The 26,409-nt window shown below is 42.3% G+C and overlaps 1 protein-coding gene across 1 annotated transcript in view; it reads left to right on the forward strand.

Annotated features, from left to right (window-relative positions):
• HPS5 (HPS5 biogenesis of lysosomal organelles complex 2 subunit 2) overlaps positions 1-21,324 on the forward strand; it is a 40,770-nt gene extending 19,446 nt beyond the window's left edge. Inside the window, exons 12-23 of the mRNA XM_065403146.1 lie at positions 434-593; positions 4,854-4,977; positions 11,121-11,273; positions 12,050-12,121; positions 14,100-14,719; positions 16,131-16,251; positions 16,538-16,693; positions 17,187-17,306; positions 18,049-18,162; positions 19,049-19,155; positions 19,948-20,233; positions 21,148-21,324. Coding sequence (XP_065259218.1) covers positions 434-593; positions 4,854-4,977; positions 11,121-11,273; positions 12,050-12,121; positions 14,100-14,719; positions 16,131-16,251; positions 16,538-16,693; positions 17,187-17,306; positions 18,049-18,162; positions 19,049-19,155; positions 19,948-20,233; positions 21,148-21,208 — 2,094 coding nt within the window. The 3' untranslated portion in view covers positions 21,209-21,324. The remainder of the gene's footprint in view (positions 1-433; positions 594-4,853; positions 4,978-11,120; positions 11,274-12,049; positions 12,122-14,099; positions 14,720-16,130; positions 16,252-16,537; positions 16,694-17,186; positions 17,307-18,048; positions 18,163-19,048; positions 19,156-19,947; positions 20,234-21,147) is intronic.
• The last annotated feature ends 5,085 nt before the right edge of the window (positions 21,325-26,409 follow it).

Below are 26,409 nucleotides of genomic sequence, written 5' to 3' on the forward strand. Positions count from 1 at the left end.
CATGTGTCTTGGAGCAAACTTTTGTGGAGGATCTATAATTGCACTTACAATTGTTTTAGCTAACTAGTTATTTAAGAATCCATTAACTGCAGTTATACCACAACCAAAACTCCCCTTATAGGCAAGTGCAGAGAGGAAGTGACTTGTCCAAGATACAATGTGGCTTTGTCAGAGATGATATTAAACCCAAGGAGTTCTTAGTTCCTCATCTTGTGCTCAGCCCACCAGACTTGCAGGTTTTTTTGTAGTTACTCTTCCTATAAAAGTTTCATTTTAACTCTTACTTTGTATATTTATAAAGAAATTGAACTATGTTGCATATGTGTTTATTTCCAAGGTTTCAGATTAAAAACTCTGGTGGTGCACTGAATTCTCAGTGTGGGTTAATAAGGATATTTTTGTGGCTCATGTGACTTTATTATTTGCCCTACAGGAAAGTTTCAGTGTCTTAGACTCTGGAATTTATCGTGTTATTAGTCGAAGAGGCAGTCAGTCAGATGAAGACTCTTGTTCCTTAAACAGCCAAACATTGTCAGAAGATGAGAGACTTAAAGAGTTTACTGCACACCAGGAAGAAGATCAGGTGGAGCTTGGTAATGGCTTGCAATGAAAATATGCTTTTCAATTGCCTTCTTTGTGTTCAACAAGTAGCTGGTGATATGGTGTCTAGGTTAAAACAACAATAAAACCCTTCATAGCTGTAAATTCTGTTTGTCTTCAACCATTTAGATATCCCTGATTAAACCGTATAAGCTGTTCGGTGAATCACATGTGCCACATCTTGCTAGTAGTAAACCTAAAGTCACCACTTCTGTGGCCTCTTGTAGTAAAACCTTGTACTGAAAACTTTAGGGGTGAGATCCCGACTCGATTGAACTAAATGGCAGAACTCCCATTTATTTCAGTAGAGCCAGGATTTCACTCAAGATTTCCTTTTTCTGTAGGTAACTCAGCTAGGTTATTAGCATTAAGGCAAACTACCCTGTGTCAGTATTAATCCAGCCTCTGCTAGCCTGATTTCCGCTTTTGTTGTCCTATCCTAACTCTAGTTGAGCCCGGCCTTATATTGGTGCCAGGGAGCTGCTACATGTGGGTCAAGAGCTTTTAACTTTCTTGCAGGGTTTCTTTTCTGGGTTTTTTTTGGAAGGGATTCCCTCCTGTACATTTACACATTAGTGTATGAGGGGTGGAGCCTTTTGAGTAACCCTGTTATTCCACCCAACCAGCTTTGTTCTTTTCTTCCCCCAACAAATATCCATCTCTAGACAAAAGTTAGAGGCTTCTCTGGCTTTTCAAGGAGTAGTGTGATCTCTCCTTTCTGAAAAAACACACCTTTGGTAGTAGCTCCTTTCTATGCTGCTGCCAGTCTGTGTTGATAGAGGAAGCTGTTTAAAGCTGGGGAGGGGAATGGGGGATAGAATGGCCTGCAGAGAGGGAGATGCTCTTGGGCTTCTGCTGGGAATATACTCCAATGCTGTAGGGAAAGTATTGGGTGTTTTTTTTTTTTTTTTTTTTTTTTTTTTTTTTATAGTGAGCGGTTTCTTCAGATGCACCAGAAGAGCTGGATGAGGCAGACCTGAAGGCCCATTCCTATTAAATATTAAACTCCTTCAACCTCACCCACCCAATTTAGAGCTGCTAGCTATGAGAAGTTGTGGAGTCTCTTTTCTCCTGACCCCTGGGTTGCTGATGACCTAAAATTAAGTGGGGCCAGAGAGCAAAACTCCCTTCTCATCAGGGAATCAACCTGCTATCCCCTGCAGAGTGGGAGTGTCCTGTAGGAAGGGATGGCGCCCATTGTGATCTCCCTGATCTTGCAAGAGGGAAGGTGAAGAATGCAGCTGTATTGTTAGACTCATTCTTTTCTAAAATCAAGGTGGATTATACTGAAGTGTATGAAAATATGTCAGAGGGTTTCTTTGGCCTCTCTTTTTAGTGAATCTGTTGGTGTCAGGAACTAAAATTTCATAGTGCAACAATTTTTTTGCCAAGGTGTTGGTGGACTTTCTCACAATGTGTGTCAAGAACGAGTGGAAAAAATAAAGGTTTAAGAGCTAATGCCATCTTTAGGTAGTTTTGTACTATTAATAAATGCATGTTTTGTGACAATGAACTTTACACTTGTCATTTGTGATATTTATTCACCCATCTTTACTTTTTGGTTATGCCATCTTAATGTATTTTAGAAAGTAAAACTTTCAAGTGAAGAGACTTGGCTTTACACATTTGGAGTTAGTTTTCCTATTGCTGCTCAGTTAGTGATTTCAAGTGGCTGGTTATTTCAAACTATAAAAGTCCTAGATGCTTCTGTATCTCAGTGTATGTGAGCTTCATTTGGTGCTTTAGATCAGTGGTTTGCAAACTGTGGGTCGCGACCCAGTACTGGGTCGCAGAATGTAAGGCACTGGGTCACGGCGGCTCTGGTCAGCACCGCTGACTGGGCTGTTAAAAGTCCTGTTGGTGGTGCTGTCTGGCTAAGGCAGGCTAGTCCCTACCTGTTCCAACACCGTGCTGTGCCCGAGAAGTGGCCAGCAGCAGCCAATGGGAGCTGCGAGGGAGTGGTGCCTGCGGGCGAGAGCCGTTCGGAGCCGGACCTGCTGCTGGCCGCTTTCGGGGGGCAGCGTGGTCCATGGTGCCAGGACAGGCAGAAAGCCTGCCTTAGTACTCCTGCTGTGCTGCTGACCGGGAGCCGCCCATGGTAAGCCTGCGCCCCAACCCTATGCCCCAATCCCCTGCCCCAGCCCTGAGCGCCCCCCCCCAAACCCGGAGCCCCTTCCTGCACCCAAACCCCTCATCCCTGGCCCCACCCCAGAGCCTATACCCCCAGCCCAGAGCCCTGACCCCCATCCTGCACCCCAACCTACTGCCCCAGCCCTGAGCCCCCTCCTGTACCCCAAACCCCTCATTCCCGGCCCCACCCTGCAGCTCTCACTCCCACACCCCAAACCCCTCATCCCCAGCTCCATTGAGTCATGGGCATCAACAATTTTTTTCAACTGGGTTGCCAGAAAAAAAGTTTGAAAACCACTGCTTTAGATAATTTCCTGAGAAACGGATCTTAATGAATGCTGTTTTCTATTCTACATTGGAATTGGTTGCTCTGTTCCCATTACCTTAAGTGGCCATTAGTCTTTAAATTGCTACTTTTCTACCTAGTGAACAAAAAGTTTGGTTTGCAAGCAGTGTAACACCACTTGCTGACCTTTCGGTACTATCTAGAGGCCCATTTCCATAAGGATGCTTTGAATGCTGGCAGTAGAACTGATAGTTCAGCTCCATTTTGAGAAAAAGAAACTTTTTGTTTTGAGGTACTAGTAAAAGCATTATCACCATTACTTAAAATAATCCTTTTCCTTAATCACACATTTTTTAAAAAAATGTGATCGAGTTCACTTTGTACGTCTTTTTCTTGTACTAGGATATGATTTAAAAACAAAAAACACCCCAGTGCACCTGACCTCTGAAATAAGAGCAAGCTAGCCTGGAGTCAGTAGTGTTGTAGGTGACTACGTAAATGATCTAAAAATAAGATGGCTGCCACAATGCTGACCATAGCTACCATCTGTGTTTCTAACTGTAACTAGGTTTCAGTTTGACTTCATCAGCCTTTGCCTCTTTTAAAGGGTAGAGAGCAAGCACAAATGGACCAAATCACTCCATAGTTGTTGGTATGCAAAATACCGTATATACTCGTTCATAAGCCGAATTTTTTTAGTAAAAAAGGGAAGCACCAGAGAAGGGGGTTAGCTTATGAACGGGTATAGAGAGGGACAGATGGGACACAGCCCCTCCCCCAAACAGAGGGAGCAAGGAGAGGCAGCACAACCAACAGAGCCAGAAGGGAAGAGGCGGGGCCAGAGTTACTACCCTGACTCCCAGCTTCCTCCCCCTGCCCCCCCTCCCCCCAAAACATTTCCCCACCAGTTGCCGTCCTGGCCTGTCAGGGTAAGCAGCTGGCACTGCTTTGTTTACTTAGGTTTACCTCTGTGCCTGCAGATGCTCGAGGTAAACAAACCATCTCGGCCCACCGGTGGCTTATCCTGATGGCCCGGGAGCCAAAGTTTGCTGACCCCTGAATTATAGGGTCGGCTTATGAATGGGTCATAAAAATTTTCCATTTTTACTTATCCATATTGGGGGGTCGGCTTATAAACGAACTGGCTTATGATCGAGTATATACGGTAGTAGTAAAGGACATGGTGGAGGCTCTTTTGGTTACTCATTGGTTACTCATATCAGGCTGATATGAAGAGCCACAGTGTTTGGGTTAAGTTACACATGGATATCTCCTTAAATGCAATGGTGATGGACATCTTAGTAATGGCTAGTCTGGTACAGACCAGTATAATCAAATGTAATCTAACTTTCATGAAATATCACTACATAGTTTAATATGACATATTTGTTAATTTTATTTTTGTTTTGAGCCATCTTGGTTACCTGCTGAAAATAGCATTGAGCTGTTGCCTCAGAATAGGCCAGAAATCCATGTACAGAAGATAGTCATCCATCGAGAGTTCTCCTCTTACTGCCACTGATTTGTCAGTTGCCGCTTTATTAAATACAGCTTCAACAGATTAATAAAACAAATACCTACTAGGTCTAAGGCCAGTAATGCTAAGATTGCCCTTGATCCCAAGGACTGTGTGTGTATATTGCTAGTCCCTATTCTGTCTCCAGTCTCCCATTTTCTTAAAATCCATGAAAGAACCTGCAAGTAAAAAAGAAAACACAATTTAGGTCACAAGAGTAAAATTTCCCTATTAAAGGAAAGTGTGGGTCATAACTGGATTATATGTTTCATTGTCAAAATCATTGCTTCATAATTTTATTATTTCAATTCCGTTTGTTAGACAACGCATCTCATGCTTCTGTGGTGGTTGAGACTGATCGGAATGAGACTTTTCTCCCATTCAGTATTCCATTGTCATTTCGTTCACCATCTCCTCTGGTCTCCCTCCAAGCTGTCAAGGAAAGGTAAAAATCATAGGATATTTGTTCATCCATTACATTCCTTTTTTTCTGAATTCATATGTTGATTCATACTTTGCTAAAAGATAAAATCAAATTTGATAGGAAAGTTAGAGTTTAATCCTGACTCCATTGAAGACAATAAGAGTCTTGCCATTGACTTCAATTGAGCCAGGATTTCACTCTTGAGTTTTAAATGGAGGTTAAGAACACATACCATAGTCTTGTGGGTAGTGTTTCCTACTTTGAGTGAGTCTATTGAATGTGGCTATGGGATTTAGCATTTTGGTACTTAGATTGTTGAAGACTTTAAGGACCTGCTGTGTATTTTAATGATGGTATGTATTGTCAAGATATGTACCCCAAATCAATTAAATTGTCCTTTCCTTCCTTCAGTAAATCTTATGCATTCCTCACAGGTATCTGGAATCAAGTGTGGCTTATACATACTGTATGTGAACAAACCAAGTCTTACGTTTAAAAATCAAATGTGCGCCTTTAAAAAACAAAACAAGCAAGCCACTAAAATAAGGGGGGGAAATAGCTTACATAAAACTGGTTATTTCAAAGCTTTGAATATAATGCATCTTATTTAAAACGAGAAGTGCTGGCCCATGGTGTTTGTAGCATTATCCTGAAATGTTGGGTTAGCCCTTTCATTCAGTTTAAGTGTATTTCTCCCAGACCCTTCAATAATAAAATATTGTTTTAATCAAATTACTTGATGCCTGTTAATCTATTGAAAGCTTCATCCATAAGCTTTATGTGGCTATCCACACCTTCATTTTGATCTTTCCAAATATCAAGCTATATCCTTTTAAAAAAGTTTATTACCAGAGAACATTAATTTTTACACAGGCAGAAAATTAAATCCATAAGTATTCATATGCTACATTCTAGTTACTCCAGTTTAAAGGCTTGGGTCACGTATCAAATTTTATTTTGTGGTCTATAATCTTTTATAAAAATTTCCCTTCAACACTCACTGTATTTTCAGATCAGTAATCTAATGGGTTTAAACCCATTCCCTCTTCTTAAATTTGAAGAGCAGCTCTTTTTGTGTTATACTGTGTCACCACTAGGAGGAGCTCTTTGAGTGGTGCATGTTAACTTCTTAACCAGAGAATCCAGAAGTTCTACTTCCAGTGATTGCATATGTCCATTCCACTGTAGGTGTGTGTGTGCCTTGCACAATTGTTGGAGAACCTTTTCTCTGAGTAGTACCCATCAGGGAGGCTCAAGCACTCTCTGCCATCACTCGCCGCTGCTTGCAGGTATAAAATGATGGTGACGGCTGTTGGAGCACTTCCAGTCTTGCTATTACATGTTGATTTCGCTCGCTCTTTGTATATAGTCTGTTGTTTAGTTGGTAGTTAGTTATAGTTCATGTTATAGTTATAGTTAGTGTTAGTGTTAGGTTTCAGTTTTTAGATTCTTTATGGACCAAATTTGATTCTCAGTAGCAGGCACTGTACTGGAGCCATGCCTTGTTCTCTGGGGTTCAAGTTGTGCCGATCGTATGCTTGCACTTTGCCGGTCAGTGGCCCACAGCCCCGCTGCCTAAAATGTTTGGGGGAGTCCCACATCAGTGACAAGTGTCACATTTGTAGAGAGTTTAAGCCTCACTCTAAAAAAAGAGAGAGCAGCAAGACTTAAACAGCTCTTTATGGAGGTGGCACTTTGCCTTCCTTTGCAGCCATTGGGTTCAGAGCGTACTCCAAGCCCGGCGCCATCAGTACAGAGTGCACCGCCTGAGACGTCTTCAGCACCATGTACTGTGTTTCTGGTATCAAGGAAGAGAGACACATCTTCCAGGGACTCAGTACCTCGGTCAGCAAGGCCAGCTAGAGGCAAGGACTCTGTGGGGACTCGAAGGGGAAGCATTTTCTAGAGCATTCCTCTGCCACAAAGGGGGGTTTGTCAACTCCAGAACCTATGCCAGGTCTGCTGAGACTGACCCCTGAATTTCTTATACAAACACAGCAGACTGAAGACCAATTCTGGTATTGATGATGTCAGAGGTACGCTGCCACAGAGACTTGCTTAACCTTTTGGTACTGGCATCCCCAGCAGAGCAAGTGTGGTTTCAGCAATGGTAGTTCCTACAGCAGGTCAGCAAGAGCATGCAGTACTGATGCTGCTTCCAATACCTAAGGGGCCACTATATTCCAGAGGAAAGCCACTGTCACTATCCTGAGTACCACCACCTCTGGGTTCAGCTTACCTGTCTCCTGTCTACATGGGTTCTACTCTGCTGTTATTGCGGGACTCGGTCATCTTGGTCAGATTTGGAAGTGGGGTCTTCTATGTCCCAAACCAGATGGGAGGGTTATTCTCCATCAGAACTTTGTGGTTTATGGATGTTCCAGCCTGAGAAATCATGTCTGAATCCAATGGGAAAGGCAGAGGAGATCCTACTAGCGTTGCTGGGGAGACCAAGAACCAATTTTGCTGAGGCCATGCTGGTGCAATTAGTATGAGGTAAGCACAATCCTGCGTGGCCTTGAACAGGACATTGGATAGTAATGGTGTTAGAGGAAATGCATACAGGAGGGAGCTCGTCTGTGAGCACGAAACTCTGTCAAAGGACCTGGGCTGTGATCCCCTCGGGAACAGAACTGATGGAACTTTCTATTGGTCTTTGTTGCAAATAGGTCCTCTTGGGGAGTTCTCCACAACTGGATGATGGACCTGGCCACGTCCAAACAGTGACCATTCGTGGTGAGCAGAGGAGGACCTGGCAGTGTGTTCTGCTCGCCTGGGAAGCAAGCAGCTTTGGGGTGAATGGAGTTGGTTATCCAGAACTCCCAAAGCAGAATTACTTCCTGGCACAGCTAGAAGGAACTGTCTGTTCACATAGGACATAGTTGCTGTGTTGTCCGTTAACACATAGTTGCTGTGTTTTCCCCCCACAGTATGTGGACGGAAGGTCAAACAGACTAGATTGGTAGCATGTAGCTCCCTGATGTTTATACGAATTGCGAGGGCCACAACCCTTGAGTTTACAGGGTTTTGATGTGTCCCACCCAGGGATGAGGCATCCGTGACCAGCTTGAGCATTGGTTGCGGAGAAACGAAGGGAACTGCTGCACAAACATGCCAAAGGTCTGTCCATCAGTCCAGAGAGGATAAAGTTACCTATGGAACACTAATCACTCTGTCTAAACTACGTCAGCAGGGGACATACACTGACGCTAGCCATCCCTGAAGCCTTCTGAGGGCTGAAGTGTAGTCTAGCGTGCTGTACTATGCAGGTACATGCCTCCATGTGTCCCAGAAGCTTCAGCCAAGTGTGTGCTATGGTAACTGGATGTGCTCTTATATCCAAGACTATGTCTCTGAGCATTTGGAGACTTGACAGGGGCAGAAACACTCTGGCTTTTGTAGCATCGAGGCGTGCTCCGATAAACTCTATTCTTTGCACAGGTTTTAGAACTGATTTGTCCATACTGAAGAACAGCCTTAGTGTTTTGAAGGTGGACTGAATGATGGTCATGCTGGACAGTGATTGAGACTTGGACTGGCCTCTCACCAGTCAGTCGTCCCGGTGGAGGAATCTGCAGATACAGTTACCTGCGCCCTGCACTTTGTGATAATGCAACAGGCTGCTGATAAGCTGAATGGAAGCAATGAATTGGTAATGAGTTCCATTGACTACAAACCTGAGAAACTTCTGGTGGTCTGGACGGGTTGTGATATGGAAGTAAGTGACCTTTAAGTCGGAGGCAGTATACCAGTCGCCCTGTTCCAGGGAAGGACTAATGGAAGCTAGGGTAACTAAGGAATTTTATTTTCTTCGGGTACATGTTTAACTCTGTTAGAGCTAAAATAGGTCTAAGACTGCCTTTTTGCTTTGGCACAAAGGAAACAGCACAAATAAAAACCCTTCCCCCTGAGGAACAGAGGAACTTTCTCTCAGGCTCCTGCTAGGAGAGATTGGACCTCCTGCTGAAGAATGGTCTTGCCAGAGTGGTCCCTGAAGAGTGACACGGAAGTGGGATTTGAAGGGGGAGATATAAACAAACTGAAGGGAATATTGCCCCCAACCTACAGGCCTTCTACGTGGCAGCAGGGATGCCTCTTGGTTAGCACTATTGGAAATAGCTTGCTCAACAGATATTCAGGAAGTCCTTCTGAGTAGCAGAAATCCTTCAACTAGGTGTACTTATCTGGCTACATGGACACGTTTTTCTATTTTTTCCTCAACAGAAACAGTGTCTCTCTAGTGCAGACTTCCATTAACCATATTTTGGATTACCTGTTGCACCTCAAACATCAAGACAGTTCAATTAAAGTCCATTTGGCAGCTATTTCAGCGTTCCACCCTCTACTGGGTAATAAATCACTCTTTTCCAACCCCGTAACTATCATATTTCTAAAAGGGTTGGATGAATTATACCAGGGGTTCTCAAACTGGGGGTCGTGACCCCTCAGGGGTCGCGAGGTTATTACGTGGGGGGTCACGAGCTGTCAGCCTCACCCCAGACCCTGCTTTGCCCCCAGCATTTATAACGGTGTTAAATATATTGAAAAGTGTTTTTAATTTATAAGGGGGGGGGGGTCGCACTCAGAGGCTTGCTGTGTGGAAGGGGTCACCAGTACAAAAGTTTGAGAACCACTGAATTATACCTTCAGGTACAAGAACCTGTTCCCGCAGGGGATCTCAACCTGGTGCTAAAAAAATTAATGGGACCTCCTCCCTTTGAACCTCTTGCGAATTGCTCCCTGCTCCGTCTCTCTATGAAAGTGGCATTTCTGGTTGCGTTAACCTCAGCAAGGAGAGTGGGTAAATTGAGAGCCGTGGTTTCCGAGCCTCCTTATACAGTTTTCCATAAGCATAAAGTGTACCTCCTCTCTCATCCAAAATTCTTAACAAAGGTGGTTTCCAATTTCCACATTAACCAGGCAGTTTATTTGCCAACTTTCCCCCAAAAGCCTACATGTGTATAGATGAGCAAAAACGTCATTTGTTGGATGTGAGGAGAGCATTAGCCTTCTAATTGGGCCGTCCCAGACCCTTTAGATCCTCAGCACGGTTTTGTTGTGATTTGCGGCCAGGGTGAAAGATCAACCGCTTTCCACTTAAGAAATCTAGGAAGAAATCCTCTCTTGCACTTGTTTGTGCTACCAGTTAGCTTATGTCACACCACCTCTTACCTGGAGTATTGGTTCATTCAACTAGAGCACAAACAGCTTTCCTCACGCATGTACCCAGTTGAGACATTTGCAAAGCAGCCACCTGGTCATCAGTTCATACATTTGCTGCTCATTATGCCATTTCCCGTCAGTCCAGGAACGATGCCAGTTTTGGATGGCTTGTTCCACCATAGCTGTTCAGGTAGACTCTGAACTGTCTCCACATTAATCTGCTTGTGAGTCACCCGTAGTGGATGGACCTGTGCAAAATACTTTGAAGAACGACTGTTACGTAAAGGTAAGTAACTGTTTTTTCTTTCTGACACGGCTAAGCCTGTTCTGACCTGGAGCACAAGAACTTGAAGTTGCTTTTGAATCCTGGTTTTCTAAAGAACTCTTGCGTGTTATGGACTAATATATTTGTTTTGGAATGTAGGTAGGCCTTCCTTTGGAATGAGACATTCTAAGGGTTAGGAATGGATAATTGAAACAGAGGTACTCTCTAATATTTCTTCATAACTGTACATTTCCTGAATAATTTTCTTGTCACTGTGAAGGTCATTATAGACCAAATTAAAAGATAATTAACAAAATTCTTGTGCGTGTGCTTATTTAGAGGCTTTATCATGGAAAAATTAGCCTCTCTCATTGCAAATAAAAATCTCAGCATTTGCATAATTGTAAAATCCCCTCTACCAGGCAGCACAAAACCGAACTTCCAGTGTTTTATTTTGTGATCTCCATTGGGGCCTGAAAATCTTAGGAGTAAAGAACTTGACTAAAGCATATAAGTTCTGAGATGTTTCTTACTGAGTGCAACATGCATTTTTTCATGTTGGGTTCTGACTGACTGATACTTGCTGGTTCCCTGTGTGCTCATCCTCTCTTCCTGCCTCCTTTAGATGATAAAGATTTCTGAAGTGAGAGGCTGGCTAGAAAGACCGAGATTTATTGTGTTGACTATGAGCTCTTCTCCTACTGCCATCTCAGTTGTTTGAACTTTTGACTCCTAGTGTTTCCAGCTTTGTACGCAAAACTACTGAAAAGATTGGCACCCTTCATATGAGTCCTGATGTCAGAGTGAGGCAGGAAATGAAAGATGATGATGAGTCTCATGAAGTGACTGCTAGTATAGCCGCATACTCCCAGGAAGAAGATGAAAACGAGTAAGTTCAAGCTCCCATGGTTTTACTAGTCGAATGTACCAGCTGCCCAAAGGACTGGGAACTCATGTCTTCCACAATGATCCCATTCATTTCAATAGAATGGGGAATCACATGATTCTGTTGGAGATTTTTTTTCCCATCTGGCTGTATAGAGAGGCTCCATGAATTCATCTGGTCTCACCCTCCCCACCTCCTGCCTCCTTTCTTAATTTTTTACCTCAAAGCTTGTTCAGATGTCAAACTCTTCTAGAAAATGGATGTTAAGAGTTTACATTCGTGGTGCTGGAATGGTTGAGGAAGGGGAAACTAATATAGTTCCCTACTTGCCCTTCTGGGTACCTAACCAGACGTGTTGACGCCTGTGAATTTTAAAGCCTACATCCTATTTTTAATGAAAAGAGGAACAAGCAGCTTTATCACCCTCAACACTGGGTTGTTTAAAGGAATATGAAAACACTGTAGTGGCTTAGTCGTATGAATAAAGAACGAGCGCTAAATTGTTATCAGGAGTTAAATTGGCAAATCATTGAAATATTTTAAGCAATGAATTTGTGTTAGTTTTGTTTCTTGACATCTGAGAACCCTCATAGGTAATGTTTGACAAGATGAAAAAAGTTATTTTTCTTCTGCTCCTCAGCTGCTCCATAATTACTGTAGTCTCATTTGTCTGTTTCTCATGAAAAGTAACAGAGCAGCATTTCTCATAACAGAATTAATGCTATTTCTCCCTCTGTTTTAAAAAGATAGCATAATTTTGTCTTTATATTTCTTTCTAGTTTGGAACTACAGAGCCAGCCTCAAGAAGAGGACCGGCTAAGAGATCTCAAGATAGCAACGACAGAAGCTATGTAAGTAGAGAGCATAGAGCTATATTTTACTCTGGCAGAAAGCTTTTATTGTAAATATCTGCAGTAAATGATGCTGTGCAGGTATATCCAGACATGCTGTACGGCTGTCTCGGGGTGGTCAAACTTTTTGGCCTAACGGCCACATCTGGGTGGGGAAATTGTATGCAGGGCTGTGAATGTTGGGCTGGGGCAGGGGGTTGAGGTACGGGAGGTAGTGCGGGGTGAGGAAGGGGGTGCAGTGTGCAAGAAGGGGCTCAGGGCAAGGGGTTGGGATGCAGGAGGGGTGTGAGGTGCAGGAGGGGGCTCAGAGCAGGGGGTTGGGGTGCGGGGTGCAGGAGGAGTTCAGGGTGCGGGTTCTGGCCTGGTGCCACTTACCTCAAGCGTCTCCGGGGTGACAGCGGCGCGCAGCGGGGCTAAGGCTGGCTCCCTGCCTGCCCTGGCCTTGTGCCGCTCCCGGAAGTGGCCAGCATGTCCGGCAATGGCTCCTGGGGGTGGAGTGGGGCAGGTGGCTCCGCTGCGTGCTGCCGTCGCCTGCGGGTACCACCCCCGAAGCTCCCATTGTCCACGATTCCCTGTTCACGGCCAATGGGACCTGCAGGGGGTGGTGCCTGCAGGCGAGGGCAGCACATGAAGCCCTCTGCCCTGCCTTCCCCAGGGGCCGCAGGGACATGGTGCCGGCCGCTTCCGGGAGTGGCGCAGGGCCAGGGCAGGCAGGGAGCCTGCCTTAGCCCCCTGTGCCACGGGGCTGGCAATCCCATGGGATGGATTAAAAGCCCTGAGGGGCCGGATCCGGCCCGCGGGCCGTAGTTTGCCCTCCCCTGGGCTATCTGAAAGTCCTTACTTGAGTAGTGGCTTTTTTCCATTAAAAATATAACTTCATTGTGAGTTTTGCTGAGAAAAAGAGGACTGTAGCATTAGAGGTAGACTTGTATGGTTGCCTAGCAAGCTACGTGAATCATTTGGAGGTGAGATCCCCAAAAGCATGCTTGGGGAAATTATATAGTGACTTTCCTACTGTCCTTACTAGTGAGGAAAACAGCATTGGTATGACCGATATCAAGACAGACGTGGGCAAACTACGGCCCGTGGGCCACATCAGGCCCGCGGGACCGTCCTACCTGGCCCTTGAGCTCCCTGCTGGGGAGCCTACTCCCCGGCCCCTCCCCCACAGACCCTCGGCCGTGCTCTGGCCCGCCACTCCTGCTGGGCAGCATGCGGAGCGCAGCTGGCTCTGGCTGGGTGGCGCGGCTGCGAGCTCCTGCTGCTGGTAAGGGGGCGGGGATCGGGGGGGTTGGGTAAGGGAGCGGGGATTCCTGGGGGGCAGTCAGGGGGGAGGGGGCGGTTGGATGGGGCGGAGGTTCTGGGGGCAGTCAGGGGTTGGGGAACAGGGAGGGTTGGGGGTGGGTGTCCCGGGGGGCGGGGATGTGGATAGGGGTCGGGAGGGCAGTCGGGGGACAGGGAGCAAGGGGGGTGGGATCCGGGGGGGCAGTTAGGGGCGGGAGGTCCCGGGACAGGGTGGTCAGCGGATGAGGAGCAGAGGGCAGTTGGATAGGGGGTGAGAGTCCCGGGGTGGCTGTCAGGGGTCAGGGGACAGGGAGCAGGGGGGGTTGGATAGGGGGTGGAGTTCTAGGGGGCGGTTAGGGGCGGGGGTCCCGGGAGGAGTCAGTCAGGGGACAAGGAGCGAGGGGGGTTGGATGGGTTGGGGGTTCTGAGGTGGGCGGTCAGGGAGCGGGAAATGGGAGGGGGCAGATAGGGGGCGGGGGCCAGCCTGTTGGGGGAGGCACAGCCTTCCCTACCCGGCCCTCCATACAATTGCGCAACCCCGATGTGGCCCTCGGGCCAAAAAGTTTGCCCACCCCTGATCTAGGAATATACTAACTGTTGAGTTGTCCATTTGATATGTATAATAGATCAGCTCTGGCATCTCTTGGCTATTTATTAAATAGCAAGTGCAACGCATTTCCACTTTGTTTTACAGAAACAAACTGCAAGATCCACTGGTTTTGTTAGAACCACAATGCTTGAGAGGAGTTTTGCAGGAGTGGTTTTTGTATCTGGAAGAAACATTTGGTTTCAAAGAACCTTCCTTTTCAGATGACTGCTTATCCATTAAGAAAGATAAGAATGTGCTTGCTGAAGAACAGAGTGAGGTTTTAGAAGAAAATATTGAACCAGATCAACACAGTGAAGATCATGTAGGCAAAGGACAGACAGATGCCTTGCAAGGAAATACTGGACAGGATCAAACTAGCGAAGCTCATTTTGGCAGAGAAGTATGTGAAAACAATGCCAATTCAAAGGGAGCCTCAGACCATGTTTTTCAAGTGTATCCTCCATGTCTCATAGCACGCGATATTCAAAAGGACCTAGTAGAGTTGACAACATTATGTTTTGAATTAAATGTGTTTCCTTGCGAGAATGGGAATGCGAAAGAAAGTGCTGAACAGGATTTACAGCCAACAGTGTCATGGGTCTTGGCTTGTCGGTTCATAAAGGACTATTTCTTTCTCTTGGATTTAAAAAGACTGAAGCGATGTATTACAATCAATTACACTAGCAGTCCCAGTGTTTGGGAAACTTACATTGAAGGATTGAAAGGTAATGGCTGTGGTGGCTTTTTGTTTTCACTTTTAAACCAATTGAAGCTAAGTTTTAGGTTTTTGTTCTGGAAAAAATCCAGCCTGAGGGGACATTCCTTTCTGAATCCCCTCTGAAACAAGTGCTCTTTGGTTTTTTTAATAAACAAAACTAAGTTAATAAGAACCAGTGACTTCTAGGGGAAAATGCTTCTTATTTAGTTACTACAGTGACATTATTTCTAAACAAGTTAATATATAGTACAACTTCAGTTAGCTGAACACGGTAGTGATATGAATCAAATGTGTTGAAACAGAATATGCAAATTTCAAAGAGAACTTGAAAAAATGTGGTGCTGTTGAACTCAAATAATTTCAATTATTTAACATATAAAACTAAAATTAGGAAGAGTTTCAGCATCCTCAGTGGCAAAGTAGGCACAAGTATGCTCAAATATTTCAGCTTGTTTCCAAAGCTTGGACAACAGCACATTTATGAAGATCATTAGTGAACTGGAAAAGCATTCCCCATATTGGCATGCAGTTGATCACCGCAGGCATCCTTTCCTTCTTCAGAAGTCCCTTCTGCCCTTTCTCATACCTTTGCAATCCCAATGAATGAGGCTTCCTGGATGTAACTCGGAACAGTATTTGGTCCGCTATATGCAACTTCTAAAACTGAAACAAAACCTTTATAGACAGGTCTTCAAGGCAACCAATTGATAGAACCCTGATTCAGCATAGAAAGTTAAGCACATGCTTAAGTTCTTTGCTGGATGGAGGACTATGTTTGGGCATGCAGAAATCTGTTCCATGTTGGCTTAAGCGAAGTTTAGAGTAGAAAAGTATGTATTGCATCCTTGCATTGGTTTGAGTGGGACTGCTTATATGCATGCAGTTAAGGATGTGAGGCTTCGCAAGATCAGGGCTTACGTGCCCAGTTTGCTTCCTATGAATTTAATAATGTCCTTTGTTGGTAATTTAAGCTTTAAATTGAACTTGTGGTTCATTAACAGTTGGTGCTGAAAATAAATTGAGGTTGGTCTGTTCTGTACACATGAAGCATATGTTTTGAAATTTCATATGGGTTATGTAACTTTATATAGTAGAAAGTAAGTTGCCTTAAATCTTAAAGGGAAGGAGAAGCGGAAAACTTTATCTTGAAATTTTTATATAAAAAAAATTCCCTAACAAAAAAAATCAATTTAATAATGTTAACTTTGCCATAACACTATTGATGGTAATTCAATCAAAGCCAAACACACAGCTTAAGTGTGACTTACTCACCTGCTTCCATTGCAGGCTAGAGATACATTTCCATGATGGGGACTTTGGAAGAATAAAGGAAATTTTTCTCTTCTTTAATTATTTTTTAAACTAGCTGAGTTGAAAAAAATAAAAACTTAAAACATTTACAATGTTTTGTGTTTCAGAACTGACTCACGCTAGTCCAGTGACTTTGGCAATGGAAAATGGAGATATGTTGAAAATATTAAAACTGTTAAATGACTTGGGGCCCTGGGATAGTCCTCTGTTATTGGCACATGCTCAAAGGTCTGTAGTGCGTGACTTTCTTTTTTTCATGTTGGTTAATATGACAAATTTCAGACTGTCAATTCACTTCTGTTTGCCTTGCTCTGGATTTGTATTCCCACTAGCCTCTTCAATGTTTTGTGAGACTTTTTTTTGCAATGATAGTTCTAGTGTTAGCAGTGTTCAAGCAGAGGAACTTGAAACATGCTGGTAAATAAATTAGTATCTTGAAATAGAGTTGTATTTTCTTATCAAAGTGGCAATCTTGCTGTGATTTGGCATTAAAGATGTTTTTTTGTTTGTACAGGCTCTATGAAAAGTTTGGGGAAACAGCTGTAAGGCCCTTGATCAAGTTCTACCCATCAATCTTGCCCTCTGACATCATGCAGCTTTGTAGACATCACCCTGCCCACTTTTTAGCATATTTAGACAGCCTTGTTAAATCAAAGCCAGAAGATGAAAGGTAAAGGGGCTGCATGTGTGCTGTGTGCCTTTTTTTCTTGTTGGGAAATGGTTACGTAATGAAAAGACTGGATATCATGCAGCTGTGTGGTTTTTTTTTTTTTAATGTAATGCTACTTTGCCTGCTCATTAAAAATAGAGTGGAACTGAACATTAAATAACCTTTTGTTTTGCCAGTTAATTTCTGTGCACCAATCTCTTCCCCTGTCGCCTCATTACAAAGCAGATTCCATTTTATCGAGATTTTTGTAACAACTCTTTAATGACTTAGTGTTTTATTAGACTGTAATGTATCAAATTAACTCAAACTAGAAATGGGCAACACTTCAATATGTAAAATTCAAATATGGATGTATTCTGTAATATTTCTGAAGATTAAAGGAAACATAACTTGTCTCGAAATCGTCTTTCCTTTAAATAGTATATATATAAAGTTTATCACACTTCCATATTTGGTCCATTTAAAACCCATGGATTTTCCCACTCTTTTTTAGGTCGTCCCTGCTTCAGTCTCTTCTTAATCCTGAAGCATTGCGACTGGATTGGCTGTGTTTGGCAGTTTCCCATGATGCGCCACAAAGAACAAATACGGTGGATGCTGAAGGAAACCCTAGGTAAGGTAGTAAATCATGTATATTTAATTGCACTGCGCAAACCAGACGTAGTTGTCCAGACTTGCTATGTGTTCCATGATGGAGCTGGCTACCTCAGAGTAATTTCACTTCCCTAGAGGGTGAAATTCACCCCAATGGAGAGAATCCCCATAAAGCCTTCAATTAAGCAAAGGTCTGTAAGTGAGGCATAGTCTTGCCTTACCCTTCTGCGGTAGGCTGAATTTCACTCTAGGGTATGTTACCTCATGTACCTCAAGATGTTTAACAGCAGCAACCAAAGAATTAAACAACTTTCCTATCTTCATAATCCAGGCAGGAATGATCTCTTTAACCACTATAAATACATCTCTCTCTTAAGAAGCTGCCACTTTGTTTTTAAGAATAATTTTCAGAGTGTTTCTGGGGAACACATTTTTTAAAATGTGTGAAATTCCCCTACTGGCTCAGTTGGAGTATAAAAAATGCCATTTCCTGAGCTGTGCACGTGCCTCCTAACATGGATGCTGGTACACAAAAAGGCCACATTAACTTTTTTCTGTCCCTCTCTAATCACAGGGAAAATCTCATTTTAAGCGAGTCTGTCAAGACGATAGCTGGACACTGCTCTTTGAATTAATATTGTCAAAACTTCATGTGAAAGATGAAACAATCCCTTTCATCTATTTGGCCTCCTGATAAAAAATCGTTTTTTAAAGTCATGAGACTGTTAACATTTAACTTGTGAATTAAACTCTCTTCCCAGACCACGTTCACATTTGTTTACCTGGGGCTATAGCCAATTGATTTTGCTTCTGATTAAACTCCCAGCTGATTTTGTAACAAAAGAGAAGATGGCTGACATCTGCAAGTCATATGGGTAAGTTGGAAACGTTGTAATTTACTGAAAAATTATGATTATTCTTGAAACTGGCTTAGTTGGTATCTTGGCCCACTGAATATACAAATGAAAGCCAATATGTTTCCTGCCAGTCTACTGTCAACTAAATTTATTTAAATGAAGTATTTTGTGGCTGGCTTTATTTAAAAGTGCCATTATGTATAAGTTATAAATAGCCAATGTAAAACTTACCTCTGTAATATTACCTTGCTTTGTAGCTAAGAAGGAGCAAAGTCATGTTATAGCACGTACTACACCATTACGTGTTAAGCTCTGTTTACTCCCAACAAATGTTATTGACCTAAAATGTGACCAAGGAAATAACCCCAAAGCAAGTCACAAGGGTTGTACCTTCATAATTACACTAATACCTCTCCCATATTTAACCTGTTTTAGCAGAGACAAATTTACCCACCAGTCTTCATGGACCTCTTGTATGCATAAAGACATTCCCTCTGTTCCGAATTACCTCCACTTCCTTATTTCCCCTAATGACTTCCCTTCTTTTCCTTATGCAGCTCTTACCCCCATAGTTGTTTTCCCCTTGACCCTTTCCCACTATCATTCACAAAAAAACCTGCACTGCAATATGGGACCTAGATGTGTTTATCATTGAGCACTTATGACTTTTGTGAGGGTGGTGTTTGACAAAAGGCCGGCTCTAGTTCATTCAATAAACTGACAGTTCTGGGGACTTACGGCATGGCCTATGTTTTGCCACATTGAAATGGCCGGGTTATTCCTAATATTTGGGGTTGTTTGCTCTTACTGATGAGTTTGTTAAATCAGCATTTCATTACCAATGACTTTAGTTTAAAGCAGATATGTATTTGATTCTGGAAATCTTCAATCTCTTTTTTTTAAGCTTCTGGCCTGGATATCTCTCTCTCTGCTTGGAACTGGATAGAAGAATAGAAGCCTTTACTAATATTGTTCATTTGGATGATATGAACCTGTTGGATGGAGAACATGGTTAGTGAATCCTAACCCTTGAGCACACCAGTATAATACATGATCTATATTGACTATGTATTGATTACCGATTAAGTATAGAGAAGCATTTATCGAGAGTTGAATGATGTATTTTTTTAAGCACTGGTATAGCAAGATCACTTGGCATTTTGTAACACTTAATATAGTATATTGTACAGCATAAATATAATTGAGTGTATAAATCAGTGACACTGTAGTTTAATTCTTGTCTTCCAACCAAACAGCAGTGTTTAAAAAACAAAAAAACTGTCTTGTTTTGAGTGGTTCAGATCTCTTGACATTTTAATCAGATTTTTTGGCTTCAGCTTTCCCTCTGAGTTTTTGTTGCCCAGTACCTTGGAGAATCAGCTAATTCACTAGCACTATCTAGTGTTTTTTCTAGGCTATAGTGAGCAAGTTTCTGTATCAGATGGCAGAATTGCAGTGAAAATCTACAGTATCCTAAAAAGACACAAAGGAATTCTTTAATCCAAAATCACAGCAATGGCTAGTTTAATCCAAAATCACAGCAATAGCTATGAAAAAGCTGTTTTTATTGCTCAATATCCCTCAGCCCTAACAATTAGCTCCAATACACTTGAAAATTTTTTGACAGTTTTGTGCAACTGTCAAAAAATAAAATGCATTTTAAGCCATTTAACTAAGATATGAATGTAGAATATTGACTCTAGAAAACTAGCTGCTTTTAAATGCAAATAGATGTAAAATTAGGTTTGCTACATGCTTTTTCCTCACAGATAACTACAGCCAGTCATTTAATTTTGCATTTAGGCTCAATTCCAGAGACTGTGGAAGAATGGAAGTTCCTTCTCCATCTTGCACAAAGTCGCAGCACTGATTTCCACTGTCATGGTACGCAGAATGGGAATACTATCGGCAATGGTAGCACTAATTGGTCAAACTGCATTACTGTTGAAAATGTAGCTCTTTTGTTGGCTAAGGTAATTGGCCCGGATCGTGCCTTGCCAGTACTGCAGGAATGTGATTTGACGGCAGAATTGTCTGAGAGATTTACCAGGATCTGCGAAATACTGAGAATTGCTGAAAAAAGGCAAAGGTAAGGTGTGTGTGTGTGTGTGTGTGTGTGTGTGTGTGTGGAGAACAGTTATTGATACTTCACTCAGTGCCGTCCTAGGCCATAGTTTTCTTTCATTAAATTTAAAAAAGTGAAAACACTTCAGACTTCAGCTACAAGAGTTTAAACAGTGTTACAGAGTGGTAAAACTACCTGAAAATACTTCTGTCCCCAATTTAAGAGGTATATTTGAGACATATAGCTTACAAATGAAAAATGTTTTATCAGAAAATATATTCAGAATAAATGTTAAAAAAAAAAAAAAGTGGGGGGGGGGGGAGAGAGAGAGAATAAATGACTAAACTATCAAATGTCCACTGCTGAAGAATTCTATATCCTCCTAGACCTAGACCGCTCTGATGGGTGCTCCATAAATGCTGTAATAGTGCAAAGAGACATTACAGTATTTGGAATTTGGGAGTCTACTTACACTGCAGCTGTTGCTGTCGAAGTAGTTCACCTGCAGATACACTGTTTAACTCCCTTAAAAAAAGCATGCATGGAAAAATGTAAAAGTTTTTGGAATTAAGTGAATTAAGTTCTAGAAGATGGCACTTGAAAAGGTCCTATTGTATATTACATCAATCCTGAGGGGTGGTTACAAGCAAGAGTGAAGGCCTGGAATCTAGGAAGCCCTAAATACTAGCCTTAAATAAAAAATACAATAAAATAAAAAACCCTGGTATCTTCTATTTTCTATTATTTACGGTTTGCCACTCATGTTGTCTATTCAGGTTAGGGAAAAATCTTTAAAGGCAGGGGCATGATAGGGCTCTCTCTGAAATTGAATCATATTTATCACTGCATCAACCAGTTTAAACTCTTTCTAAAAGCTAGTGTCCAGCAAATTAGTAAAACTAATATGTTTGATTATTTTTTTTCTCTTTTGTCTGTAGAGCCCTGATACAGTCCATGCTGGAAAGGTGTGACCGTTTTCTGTGGTCTCAGCAGGCATAGCAAATATGGCAGGAAACACTGAAATGAAGTTGTGTACTGTGCATATTCTGTATTAAATTGCCTCTTAAGTTTCATCACCTCTAAGAAACAAACTCTTGTCCACACAATAATGTATTCAGCCACACTGCATGAAAATACCACCTGAATTGGGTTTTCTTCTACAGCTCTTCCTAAATATTTTAAAACATGCTTCTAAAACAGGATTCAGAAATTGTTAGAGTGAAATACTCCAATGTTTATGTTGAAATTAAGACCACAAGTGTCCTAACAGATTTGTTTTTTTTACAATAGGATTAAAAGTGATGAATGAATTTGGTAATAACTCTGAATGAATAAAAACAGTTGGTTAAAAGTACAGTCCTTTGAACATTAAATTAGGTTTGAAAAATAGTGCATTTTGCCTTCAGCAACTTTTCTGTAGGTTGGTTAAGATGTAAATTTCAAAAGGACTAATTCTGTGTATATTGCCAGCATGAGCAGCCCCTGCTGGTAAACATTAAGACTCACCCAAACTGTTTTCCCATCTGACATTCACTTTTGCCAATAGCTGCAGTGAATGCATGCAAGAATGCAGATTTTTCCTTAATTGTATAGAAGATCTACTTTTTTGATTTATTTCTTGGAATAGCTACATCTTTATCTTAAGAGCTATGTAAAATAATGTTATGGGATATTGATTGCATAGTGTTGAAATATGCATTAAATCTTTGAAATACTCATTTATTAATAGACCACTGGAAAGAAGTGTAAACACAGCATTCGTAAATTGTATGAATCTGTCACGAGGTCATCTTCAGATGGATTACCACACAAATCAACATATCTTTAGATATCTTTCATAACTGATTTTTGATCTTTTTGGATGAAATGATGCAACTGCATACCTTTATCTAAAATTTCCTTTTAAAAAGTATTTTAAAGGGATGCTGTCAAGTTAAGAATCATATTTTTTAAAAACCTTTACCGCTGTTAAGATAAACATTAGATTATTAAAACTGAATATTTAAAACACCCAATTTTACGTAATCATTTGCAAAAAATAGCTTTATACCTATTCTGTTTACTCTGTGAACTTCCTAGAACTTAGATCAGGGGTCAGCAACGTTCGGCACGCGGCTCGCCAGGGTAAGCACCCTGGCGGGCCGGGCCCGTTTATTTACCTGCTGACGCGGCAGGTTCGGCCGATCGCAGCCCCCACTGGCCACGGTTCGCCGTCCCGGGCCAATGGGGGCGGCGAGAAGCGGCGCGGGCGAGCGATGTGCTGGCCGCGGCTTCTCGCCGCCCCCATTGGCCCGGGACGGCGAACCGCGGCCAGTGGGGGCCGCGATCGGCCGAACCTGCCGCGTCAGCAGGTAAATAAACGGGCCCGGCCCGCCAGGGTGCTTACCCTGGCGAGCCGCGTGCCGAACGTTGCCGACCCCTGGCTTAGATAGTGAAAACAGACTAGTGAGATTTGGTTTTAACTCATTTCAATTTAGAGCCTTATTCACTAGCACAATGCTATAATATCTAGGCAGTGGTCAAACCCCAAAGAACTAACTCCCTATAAAAAAAGTCATTTTTTTTCTCCTACACCAACATTTTGTGAGTAAATTTATTTGACAGTATCCCTTTAAAATAAGAGCCTTTATATGTTTTATGTATATAGTTTTGTCTCCATAGTTTGCTGCATTCCAAATTAATGATTTTATTTTATTTAAAATTTAATTATTTTTTGGTCAATGTAAGTTTTATCTGTAAAGTTTGGTCTGATATATAAAACTGCAGTTGGATGGGTAACCTTTGTCTCAATTGCGAGTACAAGTCACTCCCTTATGGTGGAGCGTTTCATAACTCTTCTCGTGTGGGAATAAATGTCTACAGAAATAGGCCCAGTGGCAGGTATTTCATACCTTAAGGTTCCTGTCTGTGAAAAGCCAACAAAATGTCCTCTTTCAGCTTCAGTATTTCCTGGGGTTGAGATTTTCAGCTGAAGTTTGGAAACAGCACAAGTGTGCCATCTTATCCCTTCAGGCACCCCATGGTCTTATTTATTATAGGTGTAAAAAGGATTGGAAGTCAGCAGGGCCGGCTCCAGGTTTTTTGCCGCTGCTGAAGCGCAAAAAAAAAAACCACAAACACAAAACTGGAGTGCCGCCGCTGAAGCAAAACCCCCCCAAAAAATGGAATGCTGCCTCTTGAGAAGTGCCGCCCCAAGCACATGCTTGGAATGCTGGTGCCTAGAACCGGCCCTGGAAGTCAGGTACTCTTCTGTCGTCCTAACTTTGGTATTGAAATGCCATGAGGCTTAGAACAAATCATTTTACCTTTCTGTGCCTGTTTCCCTACCTCTAAAATGAGAGCACTTCTACCTCATGTGGGTGTTAGAATTAATTGGTTCAGTTTTATACAGCACTTCAAAGAAGTAAAGATCTATATAAATGGAAATCATCTGTCTCAGGAAAATACATAACCAGTTCTCTTTGGGAAAAGTCTAGTGAAATCTCTTCAGTTTAGAGGATGAAGTGACCTGGAAAAACAGCTGAAAGCTTTCTGTACTGTGGCAGAGCTCTGACCTTGTCCCCGTGGGTCCTGCGCTTCTAGGCAGTTTATGCTAGCCGCAGTGGCTCACCTGTGACCCTCCACGTAGCCCTTCTCTCCCTAAGGCCAGGGTTACAGTCTACTGAGCCCTTTTCATCATAAGCGAGCAAGGAGGTTGGTGAGAGAACTCCCACAGTCTCTGTTGATTCTAGGGCTTATTTCAGAACAGTTTAGCCTCCTGTCCTGACAGGGGCCTGTCTTCCCTTCCCAGGAGGTGTTTCTGTAGTGGCAGGTTGGGGGGAACCTGGGCCCGCCCTCTACTCCGGGTTCCGGCCCAGGGACCCTAATGGTAGCAGCTGTTGGCAGCCAACCTTTCACTGCCAGAGTTGATACATTTCCCTGGGCCACTTCCCCATAGCTCTCCTGCTTCTCCCTTCTTCACCCTTACCTTAGGGCTCCCTTACCAATGGTTTGAGGGTGTCTTCATTAACTAGCCCTTCAGCTGCACTTCCTCTCCTCTGACTCTCCCTATCCTGACTGGAGTGAGCCCTTTTATAGTATCAAAAGGGCCTTAACTAGAGTCAGGTGTTCACATTACCTTAATGGACTCACCTGACTCTTTGCAGGTTAATTGGAGTCAGGTGTTCTCATTAGTCTAGAGCAGCCCCTGCTCTGGTCAGTCAGGGAACAGAAAACTGCTAATCCAGTGGCCAGTATATCTGCCTTCTACTACTTTGTTGTACCCAACTGGCCTGGGTCTATCACAGTACAGAATAACCTTTATTTTAAAACACACAGTTAACAATGCTGACTTTTACAATATATCACAAACTTACTTTCAAAGAGCTTATTTTTCATTTTGCGTAGCACTGTTCATATTAACCACAGTTATACAATATTTTTTAAATTTATTGCACCTACAATGAACTTGTATTCAGGTTTCAACTAATTTTAAGAGGTTTCAATAAAAAGAAAAGTGTTTCTGACTTAGTCTTGATTTCTTTATTTATATGTGAATAAGATGTGAAGGATACGTGAACACATTGTGAATTCATCCTAAGAAATGCTGCAGTTGCACACTGCTAGCATAAGAAAGGAAAGTCTGTCACCCAGATACATTCTGAGCCATTTAACACTCATGTTTAACCTTTTTGGCTAATTCTTTGTGAAATCCTGTCACTTGGCTTACTATTAAGATTGTCTGTATAGTGGGTTTGCATGTCAAGACAAGAAATCCAAATATGTTGGTCAAACTCCAAAAGAGGTGTAGTTGCAATAATACCTAAGTGAATTTACTTTTTTGTACATTGTTTCAGAAGAAAAAAAATACAAAAGAGCCCAACTGTCAAATAGTATACATGAAAGAATCAGAACATTATATCCCCTCTCTTAGAAAGATCACCAGCCACTCTGTATCCAGTAAAAGCATCTGGACTCCTCTGGAGGTAAACTGGATGCATGGTGTTCTTAAGACTCAGAAGATGTGCTAATACTCTGACTTCTATTTTAGCCGTAATTAGGTTTTATTAGATCATGGGGTTTCACAAACAGGGCAATCATGGGTTTAACTGGAGGTATTACCCTGCAAGCATGAGGACAGCACTTTATTCTGATGCTTAGCCATCCTCTGCTGGACAAACTGAAAGGACTTTCTTGATCTGTGACTGAAACTGTACCTTTCCTCATTAGATACCCTAATCATCTGTCTTACTGGAATGCCCAGGCTCACTTCCAACTTTTCACAATAAGCCTAGCCTTTTGGATATCCTCTCAGTGAGGTGGGGTAGGTCTCAAAAGATAAGACAACCTCGCTGAGAATCAGTAAAATTGGGTTCTACCAGTGAGTGCTGTGGCCTTTGATCTATTACTTCTCTGTGCCTCAGTTTCTCTACTTGTAAACTGAAGATACTTACCTGCCTATGTAAAACACTTGGAGATCTGTGGATATGAGAGACTGTATATATGCAAGAGATTCATGCAGCCTGCGGCTGGTGCATGTGATGTCGGTGTCAAGTGTGTTCCCTGCACAAACACCATTTGAAAAACTCCAGTAAGAGCAATAAAGATTCTACCTTGAAACATGCTGAAGTCAGGAAATGCCAACGTTAAAATTGAATGTGCAACCTTAACACTGCTTATGTGCATGTATGCATCACTATACCGCCCTCAAATACTTTGTCAAACTTTTGATAACATTATATATTATGCCATTTTTTCTGATGGCCTTAGACACCTGTGTGACACTTATATCCCTGTGTACAATCCATAAGTCACACATGCAGTTTGTGAAAATAGTTTATACACAAGATGTATAGTTAATAGGGCCAGGGCCCTACATCACTCTTCACTCCTCTTACAAGATTGTAGAAATACTATAATTGCATTCTTTGAGAGTGTTTTCAACTATGCAAACAAACAACTGTGGAATCTTATTTTTGCCTGTGTAAATTTAAGAACTTTAGAAAGTTATGGAATTTAAGCTTTTAAAAGAAAAGAAAAACATATTCTGTAAGAACAACCCTGAATGTCACTGAATTATGCATATTACTGAATTGACAACTTTATACATGGAACAGATGAAGCTTTTAACATTGAGGAATGTTAAAGGACTGTCTGCATGATATTGTAAATTACCAGCACTCTGCTTCGTACTGTTTGCATTTTAACTGTGAAGGTCCGAA

The sequence above is a fragment of the Emys orbicularis genome, chromosome 4 (genome assembly GCF_028017835.1).
Source record: "Emys orbicularis isolate rEmyOrb1 chromosome 4, rEmyOrb1.hap1, whole genome shotgun sequence".
In the NCBI taxonomy this organism is placed as follows: Eukaryota; Metazoa; Chordata; order Testudines; family Emydidae; genus Emys; species Emys orbicularis.